Source organism: Colletotrichum siamense (genome assembly GCF_013390195.1).
Source record: "Colletotrichum siamense strain Cg363 chromosome Unknown KSG_Cg363_contig01, whole genome shotgun sequence".
NCBI lineage: Eukaryota > Fungi > Ascomycota > Sordariomycetes > Glomerellales > Glomerellaceae > Colletotrichum > Colletotrichum siamense.
In genome coordinates this window covers 2,586,534-2,601,257 of record NW_023501014.1, presented here as the reverse complement: position 1 = coordinate 2,601,257, position 14,724 = coordinate 2,586,534, and the positions used below count along the sequence as shown (strand labels likewise).

At 56.7% G+C, this 14,724-nt stretch overlaps 6 protein-coding genes across 6 annotated transcripts; 4 read left to right on the top strand and 2 right to left on the bottom strand.

The window, feature by feature from the left end:
• Window positions 1-1,416: 1,416 nt before the first annotated feature.
• Window positions 1,417-4,206, top strand: CGCS363_v000667 (uncharacterized protein; the record flags this gene model as incomplete). The annotated part of the gene is made up of 1 exon (XM_036632516.1): window positions 1,417-4,206. The coding sequence occupies one exon, from the start codon at window positions 1,417-1,419 to the stop codon at window positions 4,204-4,206; it is 2,790 nt and encodes a 929-aa protein (XP_036501618.1).
• A 1,212-nt stretch (window positions 4,207-5,418) lies between these two features.
• Window positions 5,419-6,147, top strand: pex4 (Ubiquitin-conjugating enzyme E2 pex4; the record flags this gene model as incomplete). The annotated part of the gene is made up of 2 exons (XM_036632515.1): window positions 5,419-5,671; window positions 5,822-6,147. The coding sequence occupies 2 exons, from the start codon at window positions 5,419-5,421 to the stop codon at window positions 6,145-6,147; spliced, it is 579 nt and encodes a 192-aa protein (XP_036501617.1).
• Window positions 6,148-7,147: 1,000 nt separating this feature from the next.
• MNN9 (Mannan polymerase complex subunit MNN9) lies at window positions 7,148-8,302 on the bottom strand (the record flags this gene model as incomplete). The annotated part of the gene is made up of 2 exons (XM_036632514.1): window positions 7,148-7,168; window positions 7,223-8,302. 2 exons carry the CDS (start codon window positions 8,300-8,302, stop codon window positions 7,148-7,150), a joined length of 1,101 nt encoding a protein of 366 aa, XP_036501620.1.
• Window positions 8,303-9,466: 1,164 nt separating this feature from the next.
• On the top strand, window positions 9,467-10,991 carry CGCS363_v000664 (putative RNA-binding protein; the record flags this gene model as incomplete). Its single annotated transcript, XM_036632513.1, has 8 exons — window positions 9,467-9,517; window positions 9,579-9,686; window positions 9,891-9,922; window positions 9,974-10,005; window positions 10,059-10,110; window positions 10,162-10,228; window positions 10,282-10,429; window positions 10,480-10,991. 8 exons carry the CDS (start codon window positions 9,467-9,469, stop codon window positions 10,989-10,991), a joined length of 1,002 nt encoding a protein of 333 aa, XP_036501619.1.
• Window positions 10,992-12,617: 1,626 nt separating this feature from the next.
• Window positions 12,618-13,061, top strand: CGCS363_v000663 (uncharacterized protein; the record flags this gene model as incomplete). The annotated part of the gene is made up of 1 exon (XM_036632512.1): window positions 12,618-13,061. One exon carries the CDS (start codon window positions 12,618-12,620, stop codon window positions 13,059-13,061), a length of 444 nt encoding a protein of 147 aa, XP_036501622.1.
• Window positions 13,062-13,420: 359 nt separating this feature from the next.
• CGCS363_v000662 (uncharacterized protein) lies at window positions 13,421-14,532 on the bottom strand (the record flags this gene model as incomplete). Its single annotated transcript, XM_036632511.1, has 2 exons — window positions 13,421-14,318; window positions 14,408-14,532. The coding sequence occupies 2 exons, from the start codon at window positions 14,530-14,532 to the stop codon at window positions 13,421-13,423; spliced, it is 1,023 nt and encodes a 340-aa protein (XP_036501621.1).
• Window positions 14,533-14,724: the final 192 nt, after the last annotated feature.

Sequence of the window (14,724 nt, the reverse complement as noted above, 5' to 3'; positions counted from 1 at the left end):
ACAGAGACGAGAGAGAACTGGCGACTGCGACCGCTGCCCCATCAACCTGGGCTGGCTGCCTCGAGCCCTGGAGCCCTGGAGCCCTGGAGCCCTGGCCTGCTGATGCTTGTTCCGGAGGGAGAGCTGTGTGTGTGAGAGTGCCAGCCTGGAGTGTCGTCCCTGCTTTGCCTTGTCACAGGCCCTGCCCGAGTCCTGACCTCACATCCAGATGGAATCACTATCGCGCATCCACTCTTCGCATGTTCCTGGCCTGTGTCCAGTGTCCCTGGCGCGACGGACGGCAAGAGGGAACTGATGAGTGAGGTGTGAGAGAGAGTGCGAGTGCCCGCCCGTCTGCCTGCCACTTGCCCGCTGTTGACCACACTGCACACTCTCTCTTCAGTGCTCACTGCACGACTCCATCCTCCCCCTCTCCCCCCCGGCCGGCCCAAACCCAACTCAGATTTTGCCTCCACACCCTCCCTGAACCCTTCCCCTTCACCACGCCCCCCCTATTTTCCGATTTCCACCCCCCAACCGCTGGACCCGACTCGTCGCTTCCACACTCGCTCGCTCTCTCTTGTGTTTTCTGCTGGTGTGTGTGTGTGTGTGTGGTGCCTGTGGTGCCTCTGTGTGTGTGTGTGTGTGTGTCTGTCCCCAATTCTAATCCCAAATCCACCCATCCATCCCATCCTCTCTTTTAGTCTTCCGCGTCGCAACCCCCTCTTCTTCCTATCAACTCTCTTTCCCCCAAAACCCTTTTCCGAAGCCGTTGTCGCTCTTTGACTTCAGCTTCGTGGTCCAATTCCAGTTGTAAATCTTGCAGATTTGCTTCTGGTCTTGCACCGTCCGCTCCTTTACAACTTCTTCAACTTTTCAACTTCGATAAATAGCATTTGTCTTAACTGGTCGCCCGGCTCTGTTCACGTCCGCAGTCGTGAACGCCAATTTCGTCCAATTCCCAATCGCCCTCGCGCCGCATTCGACACTTTCCGCAAGGTGCCCGCTCGCCCGCCAGTCCTTCATCATTCCGTGTTACGACGAAGGAAAAAACAAAGCACCGACGAGAGCCTGGTTTGCTAAGTCTGATGCCACAGAACTAATTACAAGTCTCGTCATCACCTCGCAAATCCCCCAACACGCGTCCTCCCACGTCAGGAAACGAACCACATCCCGACTTGATTCCTCTCGACGACCACTTTACTCCCTTTCACGACTTTCTATGTCCTTCGCCTAGTTTCTCACTGTCACGATTGCCGCAGCGCGGCCTAGTCGAGAATGGCAACTGCTGTTGGACCTGAGAGTATTATGGGAACACCGGCCACTCACCTTTTGGAGGACCCTTCGATGCAATCGCTCCCTCTCCCGGCAATGCTGGATAATTCTTCTACAACACCATCCTTTTCTGGCTCAGGTCCCCAACGATCACCGCGAACGATGCCTCCTCTGCCGAACCCTCCCTTCGTCTTCCCCGCGAGGCCTTCTTCGGCTTCCGCGCCTTCGTCCTTCTCAAGGGCAACTGGCCGACGTCCATTGTCAGCCATCGAGATTCAGGACAAGTCGTCTCCTTTTGCCGAATCCTTCGACCGGAGATCGCCTGCGCTCCCAAACTTCACTTTTAACCCGGGTGCTTCGTTGTCTCCCGATACCGCTTTGCTCAGCCCTCCGCTTTCTCCTCCGCCAATATCACCTCGCCTCGTGCCATCGCCCAACTCTCTGTCTGCTTCAAGGCCCGGCCACGGCCACAGACGAGGAGGAAGTGAATTCGTCGGTGGGAGCATTCGCTCTGGTGACTCCATCACAGTAGCGAGCACGAGCCCGACGAGACCAGAAAGTGGATTTGCGGGAAATGGTTTTCAACTACCCCCTCCTAAGCCTCCGGGTCGTAGAGGCCACCAACATCGCCGATCTGCTGCCCTCTCAAGTCACGATTTGTCTCTCATCCTCCAGCCTCCCACGTCAGGGCCCCCTCGAGGGAGCAGCGCGCCAACAAGCCCTTCTGACTACGACAACAGACACTTGGACAACCAACCCACAGGGCACGACGAAAAGACATTGAAGTATGTTGAGTCTGAGCCTTCGCTGAAGGTGCCCAGGGAGATGCACACACCGTCGGACGGATCAGCAAGCTCGAGTGGCCGAGCGTCACCCGTGGCCAGGCCAGTGACCCGCGCTCGCGTTGGCTTTTCTGATACACTGGAATTCATTCCACGCCCATTGTCTATGGTATCTAGCGACACTTCCAGCACCGTCACAGCTCGACCCGGCGGTCATTCCGTATCGGGCAGCATCTCCTCCATCATCTCTATCCCAACCATCACAAATATTGAGACGGAACCCGTTATTCCTCTCGTACTCACACCGTCACGCCAGACCAGCGAATCCAGACCAAGCACAGCTGGCGCGGTATTAGAACGGTCCCAAAGCATTCAGTCTGTGGGAGCTTCTCCCAGAAGGCGGAACTCCATTCCTGCACTCATCAACGTGGCCGAGGCAGCCAGCGTTGGTCCGCCTATGCCCAGTCCGACGAAAACACCAAAACGCTGGTCATTCTTCGGTCTTGATCCCTTTGCTGCAGCAGCATCGCCATTGCGTAATAGACCCGTCAGCTCCAGTTCTTCTGAATCTGCATCAAAACCCAACAGCTTGTCGTCATCTTCCTCGGAACATATTTCAGAATCCGTAGGAATCTCGGACGCCTCCGATCCCCACAGCAAGGACGGCAAGAAGTCCAAGAAGAAGAAGAAGGTCAAAACCTGGGCTGGCTCTATCCTGACCCGCAAGGAGAAGCGGCGGGCCAAGAAGTGCAAGGATCTAGACCTCTCCGCTGAGGTCATTCGACCCGAGCCTGTGGAACAAGAGGTCAAGGAGGAAGTCTTCCTCGCTGAACCCGAACTTGACGTTGAGCCCGTCACCCCTACACTCCTTGTCACGGACTCCTCCAGTCAGCCACAAGCTGTTCAAGAGTGGAAGCCGCGACCAGCCTCAGCCCAGGACGACACCTCTTTCCCCATGATCGACCTGGATGCCGCCCTTGGCCCCTTCAACACCCCTCTTCCCAACAACCCGGAGTGGGAGGCAGCCCAGAAAGCCGCAGGCTCCTCGAAGCGCCAGCTGCACAGCGCGCAGGGCATGAAGGGCTTTAGCGGACCTGGCATGCACTACCACCGGCGAGCGGAGAGTGCGCCGGAGATGGTCCCCTTCGAAGCCGGCCGCTTTGGTATTCACCGCTTTGGTAGCAGCTCAACCATGGCTGATGTGTTCGAGGAGGATGAGGAGGAGGATGAAAATGGCGTCAAGTCTCCTACCTCGCAAGCTCGGGTTGTTGCTCGGAGGGGAACTGCTCAATCTGACCCGGATGTGCCTACTGACGAGACAACCCCGCCTGCCACAACTTTTACGAAGCCTATACTCGACGTCATGCCGTCTAACATTGTCGACGACAGCACCGCCGAGTCAGCTTCGATAAACACCGACAAGGAAGTGAAGAGGGGTACAAGCATGCGATCTGAGAGGTCTGTGGCTTCTCTGCAAGAAACAACAATCCCCGAGGAGCCCGTACCTGAGTTACCCGAAATGCCAGAATTCCGAACAGCATCTCTCTTCCAGGAAAAGGCAGAGTCCAGCGGTTCCGAGACTCCTTCGCCTCGCCGAATTCTCGCAAGCAAGGACTTGGCGCCTGTCGACGTCAGTCCTTTGCACTTGCCGACGCCCTCCAATGTTCCCGTCAGCCCTTACTCCATGAGCCATGCTTCTTCGTTCCCATCACCTCGGTCACCCATGTCCTACGACGCCCAGCGCATCTCAACGGCGCCATCGTCGGTCAACGAGGAGAACAACTTCCAGTCTCTTCTTCTCGGCGAGCCAGGCCCTGAGGTTAGACTCTCTGTGGACATCCCTTCTTTGACCTCCAGTCATTCAACCATGACAAGGGATAGCTCGTTTGCCACCAACTCCCAATTCAGGCCGGAGAGCTTCCGCCCCGAACAGCAACGACCTGTTTCTGTGTCATCTGCTGCTTTCGGATCGGGTGCATTTGGTCGTCGGCGATCAAGTCTCGCTAGCCTGAGCAGGCTGATCAGCAGCTCACACGGCGAAAGAAGCAAGCTCTCGATGGAAGTTTCATATGATGGTGAGACTGATAAGAAGCACAAGTCCAGCAAGTCGAAGCGGCTCAGCCGGATGATGCGATTCTGGAAGCCCAACAAGGAAGACAACTCGGCGTAGGACCGTCGACAAGTTCCCTCTTTCTCACCATCCAGACCGGGCGATTGGTCGCAAGCTGCCCAGGGCGCACCTACATCGATAAAGGTGACTTCACGACGCATGTATATGGAATTATTGTACAACTTTTTTACACTTTCTCTCTCGGCGGATCTGTCTGACGAGATAATGTCTTTTTTTACTGGAAAAGGGGCAACGACTCCAAAGCGAACACGTTCGGTAGACGTCACCCATCACCAACGTACTCCTACCACCAGATGAAAAGCATCTCAAGCTCGGCGCTGGTCTCTACACGAAGTGTAAGGCCAAGCGTTCTCGATAATACGAGCTACTTTGGGACATGAAATCGGCGTTCTTTGTGATGATAGCATGAGCAGCAAGTTGCATGAGCATAGCAGCAGGTACGCGGCCATATGTCTTTAGGCACTATGCGAGGGGGCGGAAACATGTGGTTCAAAGGTTTTGTTTCCGTTCTCTGGACATATCAGGGATGAATTGCGAATTAAGGAAGGCGAAAAGAAAGGAGGCAGACAAGTCGAGACACAATTACAGTGTTCTCTTGGTTCTTTGGTCGGCTGGCTGCTTCAGCCCTGTAGACGATGGACAAACCGCGACGTAGACAAATATTAATGAACATATTTCTGAGTAACCTTGAGTATGATGAAGCGTGATTACATGAGACGAACGATGAGTGTGACACGTAACGAGACGCAACGTCTCCATCGTGGGACATCATCTGCTGCCACGATGGGGCACGCAGGTTTGCGGAGAGCACCCGCAAAGTCAGGGGCCGAACGATGGGCCCGATGTGCGTGTGAACAGCATGGCCAGGAGCCTCGGTAGAAGCCGTGGGATCCACTTCGTTGTCGCGTCATACGTTTGATTGGTTGGCGCACTTTGGGGGAAAGGTACCCCGTGGTCGAGCTCCAGGCTGTTGGATACACTTGCCTCACGCTACCTGACGTCTGGGCTAAAGCGAAGAGCTCCCCCCATCCGAAAGTTCGACACCTCCATGCCAAAGCTCCAACAAAGCTACCTCTCCAATCGCGACTAGCAGTTTTCCACGTGAGCCAGCGCGCATACCGTACATTCCTGGATTCCAACCGTCTGGTTCGCATACAACCAGCAGCACCGCGAAACTAGATCTGGACCCAAACGGCGCAGCTCTTGGCACCATCCCTTCGACCTCATTCTTCCTCGGCGCCCATCCTCAAGATGTCGTGGCGAATCCAGAACCTCCCCGATTCTAGCTCAAACTCAACGGGCCCAGCAGTTGGGGGCAAGAAGAAGTCCAAGTCCTCGTCGGACGGCCGCGGCGCGATCAAGCGCCTCATCAAGGAGCTTGACGTCTGGCGCGGGGAACAGAAGGACGAGAGGGGCATTGAGAGGCTCGGGCCGGTCGACGATGAGGACTTGTTGCTATGGCAGGCTGTGATCAATGGACGGGGGATTGGGAATGGATATGATGGTATGAAAGACAGAACTTCCCCCTCGCTCCTCGTCAATTGCGCTTCTTGGCAACCTCCTTCCCCCTCTCTCCCTACTCCTCAAGCTCCTAGCCAAGAGAATACGCACAAGTGTATACATTGCTAACGACTTCCTTTCCACAACAACACAGACGGCCGCTGGCTCCTCGAAATCAAGATCCCGACAGACTACCCCCTCCGCCCGCCGACGATACGCTTCGTCACGCCAATCGTGCACGCAAACATTGCCCTGCAGACGGGCGAGATCTGCCTGGACCTGCTGAAGGACGCCTGGACGCCGGCGTACAGCGTCCTCGAGAGCGTGCGCGCCGTGCGTACGCTGCTGGCGTACCCGGAGACGGACAGCCCGCTCAACGTCGACGTGGCGGCGCTGCTGCGCGGCGGGGATGTGCTGGGCACCCGCGCTCTCGTCGAGTTCTGGTGTCGGGACGACGAGGGACGGTACGACGGCCCATAGGGTCGCTTTCTCGTTGACGTGGTGGGAACCCCCACCCTCCCCGTTATCGGGGATGGCGTTATTCATCTCGAGGTAGGGGAGGAAGAGAGCATGGGAAAAAGCAAGCGCATTCAACACGCCCTGCGTTGGAAACGGGGCAACAACGAAAGGGAGAGACAAGCAGGAAATTTGGACGGGATTTGGGGAGCGGAAATGGGACGGGGTCTTTTGGACAGTTTATAATCTTTATTATTATTCCTTGGCTGGTTGCACATGGAAGGGATGGCGCGCGTGGGTTGGGTAGGTTAGGGAAAGGCATCTGATAAGACGACTCGTCAGGCTGTAATTTCCCATGGGATCAGAAGTTGGGACATTTCGTGGTGTATGTACCCTCGTGCAAAAAACAGAACACCATGTTCATCTCGCTCTCTATCACACTGCCTGGGCGCAACGTAACAAAAAGAGACACCTTCTAATGCTGCAAGTCTGTCCTGCGTCAACAGTACGTAGCCCGTTTCTCCCCGCCATTCTCGATCCCTGGCGCTTCGTTTATTCTTACACAGGTGGGACGCTTCGCATCTGCTCAGGATCCTCGCCGGCGCCCGCAGCCTGCCTACCCGCCCACCGTGCCTATTTCCTTGACTCCTGGTCCTGAACCTATCGTCGCCTCGATAAAAGTCTGTATGCGTAGTTTGTTGTTTGTGTGACATGGGCAAAAAAAAAATATACTACAAAAACGCCGTCTCTTTACTTTTCGCACCTCCCTTTCTCCTCCTCAAATTTCGAATGCAATTATGTCGGCAAGATACAGGATGGGTATCTGCACACTAAAAGGCATATGTTTCCAATGGACAAGAAAGCACCGCACATAAATTCGTAATGCCGCCGCCGCCGCCCGGGCCGTGAACTTGTCGACGGCGGCTGATGAAGGAGGAAACGGGTGTTTACAGGTCTGTCACCTCTGGGGTACAAGAGTAGTGGGCGTGCTCCTGTTGCTGCATCCCGTCATGATGCTTAATCATTACTCATTGTAGTGGTAAACCTGCACATTGTCAGCATGAGTTGTACGGCCTTGGTTCAGGGGTTTGTTACTCACCCTATAATTCGGGAGCCCAAACGGTTGCCAACCTAAGCGTTTCGCCATCTTGGCGAAGCCCTCGGTTTCGATGAGATGATAGAAGGCGAAGGGAGGGAACATGGCGCCATCGCGGTGGACGTCGGCCTTGACCAGCAGCGCCGTACCACCGACGCCGTCGAGAGGAATCTCTGCGCTCTTGTCCTTTTCATCGGTACCCAGGTATGCCATCAACGCGCGGTACGTTGGCATGTCCTTGTAGCCCTCAAGCAGAATGTCATCGCGGCCCATGGACTCGGCCATTTTTTGCGCGATCTCGCTGTCCTGCCAGCTGTTGAAATCGTACGGCCGCTCGTCCATCTTCTTGGTGTCCTCGTTATAGTATCGCTGGAAGCAATTGGGCACAATGACGGGCTTGTCATGGGCGGCCAGATCCTGGATGAGACTGGGCGGCGTCTCGACAATGTCGGCATCGAGCCAGAGAACCCACGAGGTCTGAGGACCAAGAGTGGTGAAAAGCAGCGAGTTGCGAGCTTTGGACATGACCGCACGCCTAGCCTTTTGGTTCTCCATCTTGTGCCGCTCTGCTTCGTCCTGGGATGCTATGGCGGGCTCGAAGTCCTGCCTCATGATGACGATGCTCTTGAACTTTTTCTCGGTGTCCTGGGTCCTGGTGATCTGCTCCTGCAGAGCGGCGGTCGCGGCGTTGCCCTCCTTGGTCTTGGGCAGGATGAAGCCGAGAGAGATGAGATCGTGAGGATAGCTCAGGGTCAGCAAGTTATCCCAGTACTCCTGATAGAAGCGGGACATAGGCGTGAGGATGAGGACAGACTCGCGGTTGGTGATTGGGTCGGGAGTAATCGTGACATTGTTGAGGTTGTAGCGGACGACTGGGGGCGGTCTTGTGTCTGATTTCGACTTCTTTCGGTAGGGTGCGGTCGGCGGCGAGAGATGGTGGGAGGCGGTGCCTGCGGGCTCTGGCCTGGAGGACTTGGAAGGCCCGACAAGGAAGACGATGATGAAGATGCACAGGAAGACACCGAGGACGAGGGTCACTGGGTTCGCCTTCTTCAAGCGGACTGACCCCATGGGGCGAGCCATGGGTGCTGTGGGTGCTCACGCGGAGGCGATGGAGGACGTGGAAATCATAAATTTTGATCGCAGACGGGAGGATTGTCGTCGACGGCAGTTCGCTTCGATCCTCTTCGCGCAAGCAGCTAGGTTGGAGGTTCGTAGCTTTCGGGACAGCGGTTCGGCGCGCGCGCTCTCTCTGGGCGTATTGGATACGTGGGTATCAAAAGAGTGTAGATGCGTTCTTGCGGATGAGAGTAAGGAAAAGGTTGGCCATGCAGGTTGGACGGAAGTCGAGATAAGATGCTCCCTCTCGTGGCTCTCTCTGGCAGGAAGGAGCGAGAAATTTGGCCAGATACGAGATTCCGACGGTTGATTCGGGCTGGTAGCAGGTCGATCGAAGGGATGCGCATGGGGAGGACAGCTCTACACTAGAGTTGCAATTGGGCTCACAAAAGGGGCTTAGCGGCATCTCCCCTCGAGGACTAACACAAACTCCGGGCCGGCACTGCAGCCAAATGCTCCTGTCAGGGACTGCCAGGGCCTGTCAGGGCTCACCTCAGCATGCAGGGCGCTGACAGTTACGGGCGAGACAACGCTGTAAACTTGCGACCAGTGTGCGACGGCCACGCTGAGAGGTGCTAAGACCACGGTTAACTGCAGGCGGATGCGGATGGCTCAGAAGGGGTGGAATCTCGAGGCTGCACCTCAGTCTGACCCCTGAGACCTGCAGTGGAGTCCCACTAAGTTTCTAACATGGGGCGCGCCGTCAGAGGCTATTCTCAGGACGTGAGGTGGGTGGATTGGAATTTGCTTAGCTCGAGGCGTGGGTTTCTCCTTCCGAGTCCCGTCGAGTCCATTATCTCTGGTCCAATCAGGAGAGCCCCGCCAACCGTGGAGAGAGCTGTACCAAGTGGTTCAAGCCTTCAAGGTGTGCACCAGCCACAGCCACTCACACCGCCCGGAGACGGCCAGGTTCCCATCCTGTGGCTGTCGGCTGCTCCGTCCGAGCTCACCTGGCGCAGTGGAGGTCGCCTTGCCGTCGTCGCATCCAAAGAGCGCCGGTTGTCCAATCCATCCTGCAGCAAACCTTCTATCCGCATGGCCGAGGCTTAATATTCGCGACAGTCAATTCGGCCTACCGCTCAGTCTCTCAACCTTTCTAGACCGCAGCAATTCATTCAGAGTTCCACCATGGCGGACAAGTTAGACCGTAGTCTCGACGAGATCCTCGCCGGCGAAAAGGTACCGTCTCTGCAGCTCCTCCTCACGCGATGCCTTTCCCAAGCTGACGATGCATCAACAGAAGAGCGGCGGCCCTCGCAACCACAACAACAACAACAACCGCCGGGGTGGCCCTCCTCGAAGGCGCGAACGTGAACGCCAGGAATACCCTCGTGATGGCGTTAGAAAGGTACGACGCGATACTCCGACCCCTGATGTTCACACGCGGTAGACCATCAGGCTCACCGGCCAGGTTGAATGATCCTCCCTCCTCATCCCGGTCGATTTCGATTCTCGCACCAGTCGGCCCAAAATGGACGCCTCGTTGAAAATCGGGACCACTTCTTGTCAATTGGAAGGGCCTAGCTAACAGGTGTCGCCGCCTGCGATTCAGTCGTTCCGTGATGAACCCAGAAACCTCGACAGGTAAGCTCAACGAGAACCGAACGTGCTGGCAGCATGCTGACATCGCCACAGTGAATGGGTCCACGATCGTTTCGAGGAACACGGTATGGCTCGACAAGTTTTAGCGGCCTCATACCCAATTGCTAAAGCCCGACAGATTCCCGCCGCGGCCCAAACAACCGAAGAAGACGTGACTCGCCGGAACAAAGGTAGCTTATATGTGTCCGATACCGTGGGAAGATACTAACGCATCGCATCAGAGACTCCAGCAGTGCGAAGCTGCGCGTCGATAACGTACACTATGAGCTGACTGCCGAGGACCTCGAGGTATGGACGAGTGCAACGCAATGACGGGATAATGAAGCTAAAAACGGGCGTAGGAACTTTTTAACAGAATTGGCCCCGTTGTGAAGCTGGATCTCAAGTATGACCGCGCTGGACGGTCTGAAGGTATTGCCTTCGTCACAATGTCAACTCGCGAGGACGCTCAAGAGGCGATCAAGGAGTTTGACGGTGCCAATGCCAATGGTACGCAGCCTGGTGCTTTCCTGCGATTATCCGACGCTGACCCGCTGCAGGCCAACCTATCAAGTTGTCGTTCATGTCTGGTGGGCACGGCGGTCGTTCTTCTCGCAATCCCTTCGACTCTGCAGTCATGCCGGGCCGCCCTCTTTCCGAGCGCATCTCCGCACCCGGAGGCCGATCAAGATCGATGTCGCCCGGTCGGAAATACGACATGGACGATGCTGCCAGCAAGGGCATCGACAGATACATTCCCGGAACCCGCTCGCGCAGCCCCATGCCGCGTCGACGTGGCGGAGGTGGCGGAGGTGGCGGACGCAGGCCGGGTGCCCGCAGAGAGGGCCAGCGAGACCAGGAGGGCGGTCGTGGTGGAGGAGGAGGCGGTGCTGGAGGTGGCAGAAGCAACGGGCGGACTCGGAAGACACAGGAAGAGTTGGACGCCGAGATGGCGGACTACTTTGGCGGAGGAAACTCCGGCGAGACTGCGCCTGAGGCAAACGGTGGCGCAAATGCTGCCGGTGCTGCTGCTGCGGCTGTCCCCACGGACGATATCGACATGATTGAGTAATCCCCTCCGCACTTGTCTGTGTAAAGTTCATGCAGACATGCAGAAGTTGGACGTGTCGAAGGCGTCACGAGGTGCCTCAGACAAGGGAGGGAAGGAAGCAAGACACGTGGACGGCCAGGTGTGTAGAATGCCATTGTTCGAGTTCACCAATAGCATCTTGGACCCTTATAGAAACCAACAATTAGCAACCCCTCTTCGAAAGACCAACTTCCGGGACGTGGAACGCAGGTCAAGGTCAGGGCACCAATCATGGGAGTTTGGACCCTTTGGCGGACTACGGTCCGGTTTTCGAAATATCCCAAGATCAAGATTGTCGTGCCAATGTTCCTGTTGAGGTCTGCAGATCCCCAAGTTGCCTCTTCGCGGATGGCCAAGGACAAACAGGCCTGATCCCTTGGACTTGCAGGGCCATTGCAGCCGCAACGTCCCGTGTTGCGGCTGCCGAATACAAGGGACATGCCTTTCTGGGGAGGCCCACGACTAAGCGGCTGTCCCCCCAAAAAATCAAGTTTCCCAAATGGAGGGCAGCCAGCGGCGCAGCTTCCAACCGGGGGACCCTCCATGCATGTGACATGCAACTTGGCAACGTTGGCAACGTTCTCCAAAAACCAAGGAATGGAAATCGCCCCAGGATTGTCTGCCCAGGTCCCATCCCCCGCCAAAGTGCACGGCCAACCTGCAACGTCAATGTGCATGCACCACCTGCTGCACGCGCCGTACTCACGGCAGCTGCCTTTTACTGCCCCGGCCCCAGTCCTGCCGCCCTTCTCGACGCCGCTCCTCCCTGCCTCTTCCCCCTCTGCCGTCATTCCAAACCTTGGAAATCGTTGCAACAAAGATGGAGAGTCGCCGTTGAACCGCAAACAACAGACCCAAGGTAAACGGGGACACCGACGCTTTAACTCTCACCGCGCCTGCGACTGTAAACGGACCGACGATAATTGCAACGCAGCAGCATGACTGTCGCTGGTACGCATTTTGGCTTATATCTCCCAGCGGCGACCGCATCCTCTCCCGCTGTTCACGCTTTGCCGCTGCTTCTCTACGACTGAATCGCGACCACGTCGATCGACACTCAAACATACATTCCAACTGAAGGAGCACGACACGAGGGTTTGTTTCAACCCTCCAGGCTCTAACATCTTACTTTCTGAGATCAGCGCGACATACGCAACCGCTGCCTGCTGTCTTTGACATTGTCTGGCCATCCCGACCTCTCCCGGAGGCCTTGCAACACCCCTTAACTACTTCTATATTCCGTCATCATCTGGTCAACCAGCCTCGTGGGAAGGTCTTCATCTCTTGTACGGGATGGAATCTGCCCAGCACACGGAGGGCCCTTCGCCATCAACCAACAGCAGACGTCCACCTCGCAATAACTCTACACAACGGACACAAAGATCCAGCTCTCAGCCGCCTAGGCGTAGGAGACCCTCTGCGCGTCCTCCGCCCTCAGACTCTGGAGACGTAAGGTCGGTGTCAGACGGCTCAGAACGTGAACGTGGAAGCGACGTTGAGGAACTTGGCCGTTTCCCACCAACCCCACCACCTAACTCGTCAAGGCAATCGAGACCTAGACCAAGACGTCCTACTGCCTCAAATTCAAGACCGACGCTGGCGCCACCGATGCCGTCAGAGGATGAACAACTAACAGACCCGGTGCCTCGCCGGCCGGCCATACCGGTACGGCGGTCTGCACCCAGAAGGATCCCGCGCCTTGGCGACCCCAACGCGCCCTCCGCGGCGTCTGACACCGACACGACGTCGAGCTCCTCGTCGTCGGGGGTCCCCCCTATTCGACGACGTCCGATCCGGACACGGACGGAGATGGATCTTTCCCTTCGGGGACCGATCCTCGAACAGTCTCAAGAGGGGACTATTGTGCCCCCGGGCGTGGAGTTTGGGCCGGACTATGACGGCGACAGACCCCTGCCGGTGCGGACTAGGAATCCGCGCGACATCCTCGACGACGGTGAACGGGGATTCATTGTCGATCTGAAAATGAACCTCGAGATCGAGATTCAGCTCAAGGCTGCCATCATGGGAGATTTGACGCTTTCTGTATTGTAATGTGCGATGTGTGATGATGGGATTCGGCATTTTTGTTTCCAAAGGCATGTATGAATATTGGTTTGGCGCACGTAATGGGTTACGCTGTAATAATAAACGGAAAGGGGGCTACGAAAATAAGAACGGGTCGGTCTCATCTGGATGACGGTGCAGGGCGTTACGGACTTTCAGGTTCAGCGGATGGAGCGGATGTGCATATGAATTACGTAGAGGCGAGGGATGAGTAGGCAGAGTGAATGTCTTCAAACCACAGTTGCTTCCTTGTGATCGTGACTACCATATGTGCGAAATTGCTGTGTTATCTTGCTAGAGGCGCCTGGAGGGATCATGCTATCTACCATTCTCACCGTTCTTACACTTCAGTCTGTCTTCTTCTTCTTCGTCTCGAATCCCTCCGTCACAGCGGCCGCAACATCCTCGAGCGTTGTGCCCCTCTTCCTCTTTTTAATCTTCTCAGCCCCCAGCGGAGAATCTTCCACTGCCTTGTAAACCCCCGCAGCTCCCAGAAACATCTCGGGCCCGAAACCGCCCTCCTCGGAATGGGTCTTGCTAATCTCCTCCATCTCCCTCACCCATCTGTAAGCCTTGGGCGGCATCGTCGTGACGCCCTTCTCGGCAAACTGTAGATGCGTCGGTAGCCGCGCGGATAGCTCCTCGCGCAGGTTGTCCAGGACGCCGAGACGTGAGGCTGTGGTGAACGACTGCGTCGCGATGGCGGTGAAGCCCTTGGACATGGATGCAAAGCACATCTTCAGCCCGCTCGCGGCGCCGATCTCGGGCGAGATGTGCTTCCCGCCCAGCACGGCGCTCAACCTCGCACCCAGACCTTCTGCGCCGCCCGGGAAGTCAACGAGCTTGTCGGGCCCGGACATGGGCATCCCGGGGACGACCCAGTCGTCACCGTCTTCAGTCGGCGGGGCCGAGGAGGAGGAGACGTTTGTTCCCGCGTTCGGAGCCGAGCGAAGGCGGGGCGGGGCGCCGATGATGCATGCGTCGATGAAGACTGCGGGGACGCGGGAGCGGGTGAAGGCCGCCGCCATGGACTTGCAGGTCGAGGGCGCGACGGCGTTCATGTCTATGAAGTAGAGGGGGACGGGGCGGGTGGTCCCTTGGAGGGCGTCGATGATGCGGTCTGCGGTGGCCTCGGCGTCGCGCGGGGGCACGACGGAGAGGACTGCGGCGCATTGGGATGCTAGGTCGAAGTCTGAGTCTATTAGTTCTACGCCCGCGTCACGGGCGCGCTGGATTGTGTCTTCGCTATGAAGGAGGTTAGAACTGAGACGGCCTTGATGTGATGGGTGGTGAGTGAGTGAGTGAGTGAGTGAGTGAGTGAGCGAGTTGCGTACCTGCGGCCTTTGACGTTTGTTGCGACCTCGAAGCCTTTGGCGATGAGGAGCTTGGCTATGCCTACGCCCATGTCACCAATGGAGATAACTCCAATCTTTGAGGGTGTTACGCCGTTGGTAGCCATTTGGGGGATTAATATCGACGGGTTTATGTGAGATTAGTTGATGTATGTGATGAGTTGGTGTTGTGGAGGTTGAAGATTGCGGCACGCAGCCACTTGAGCTGCAGTTACAGAATTGCGTCAGTTTCCGGCTCGTTATTGCCGCGCACAGCCAGGCGCCAGGACACAACAGATGAACTAATGATGAGTGCCCGA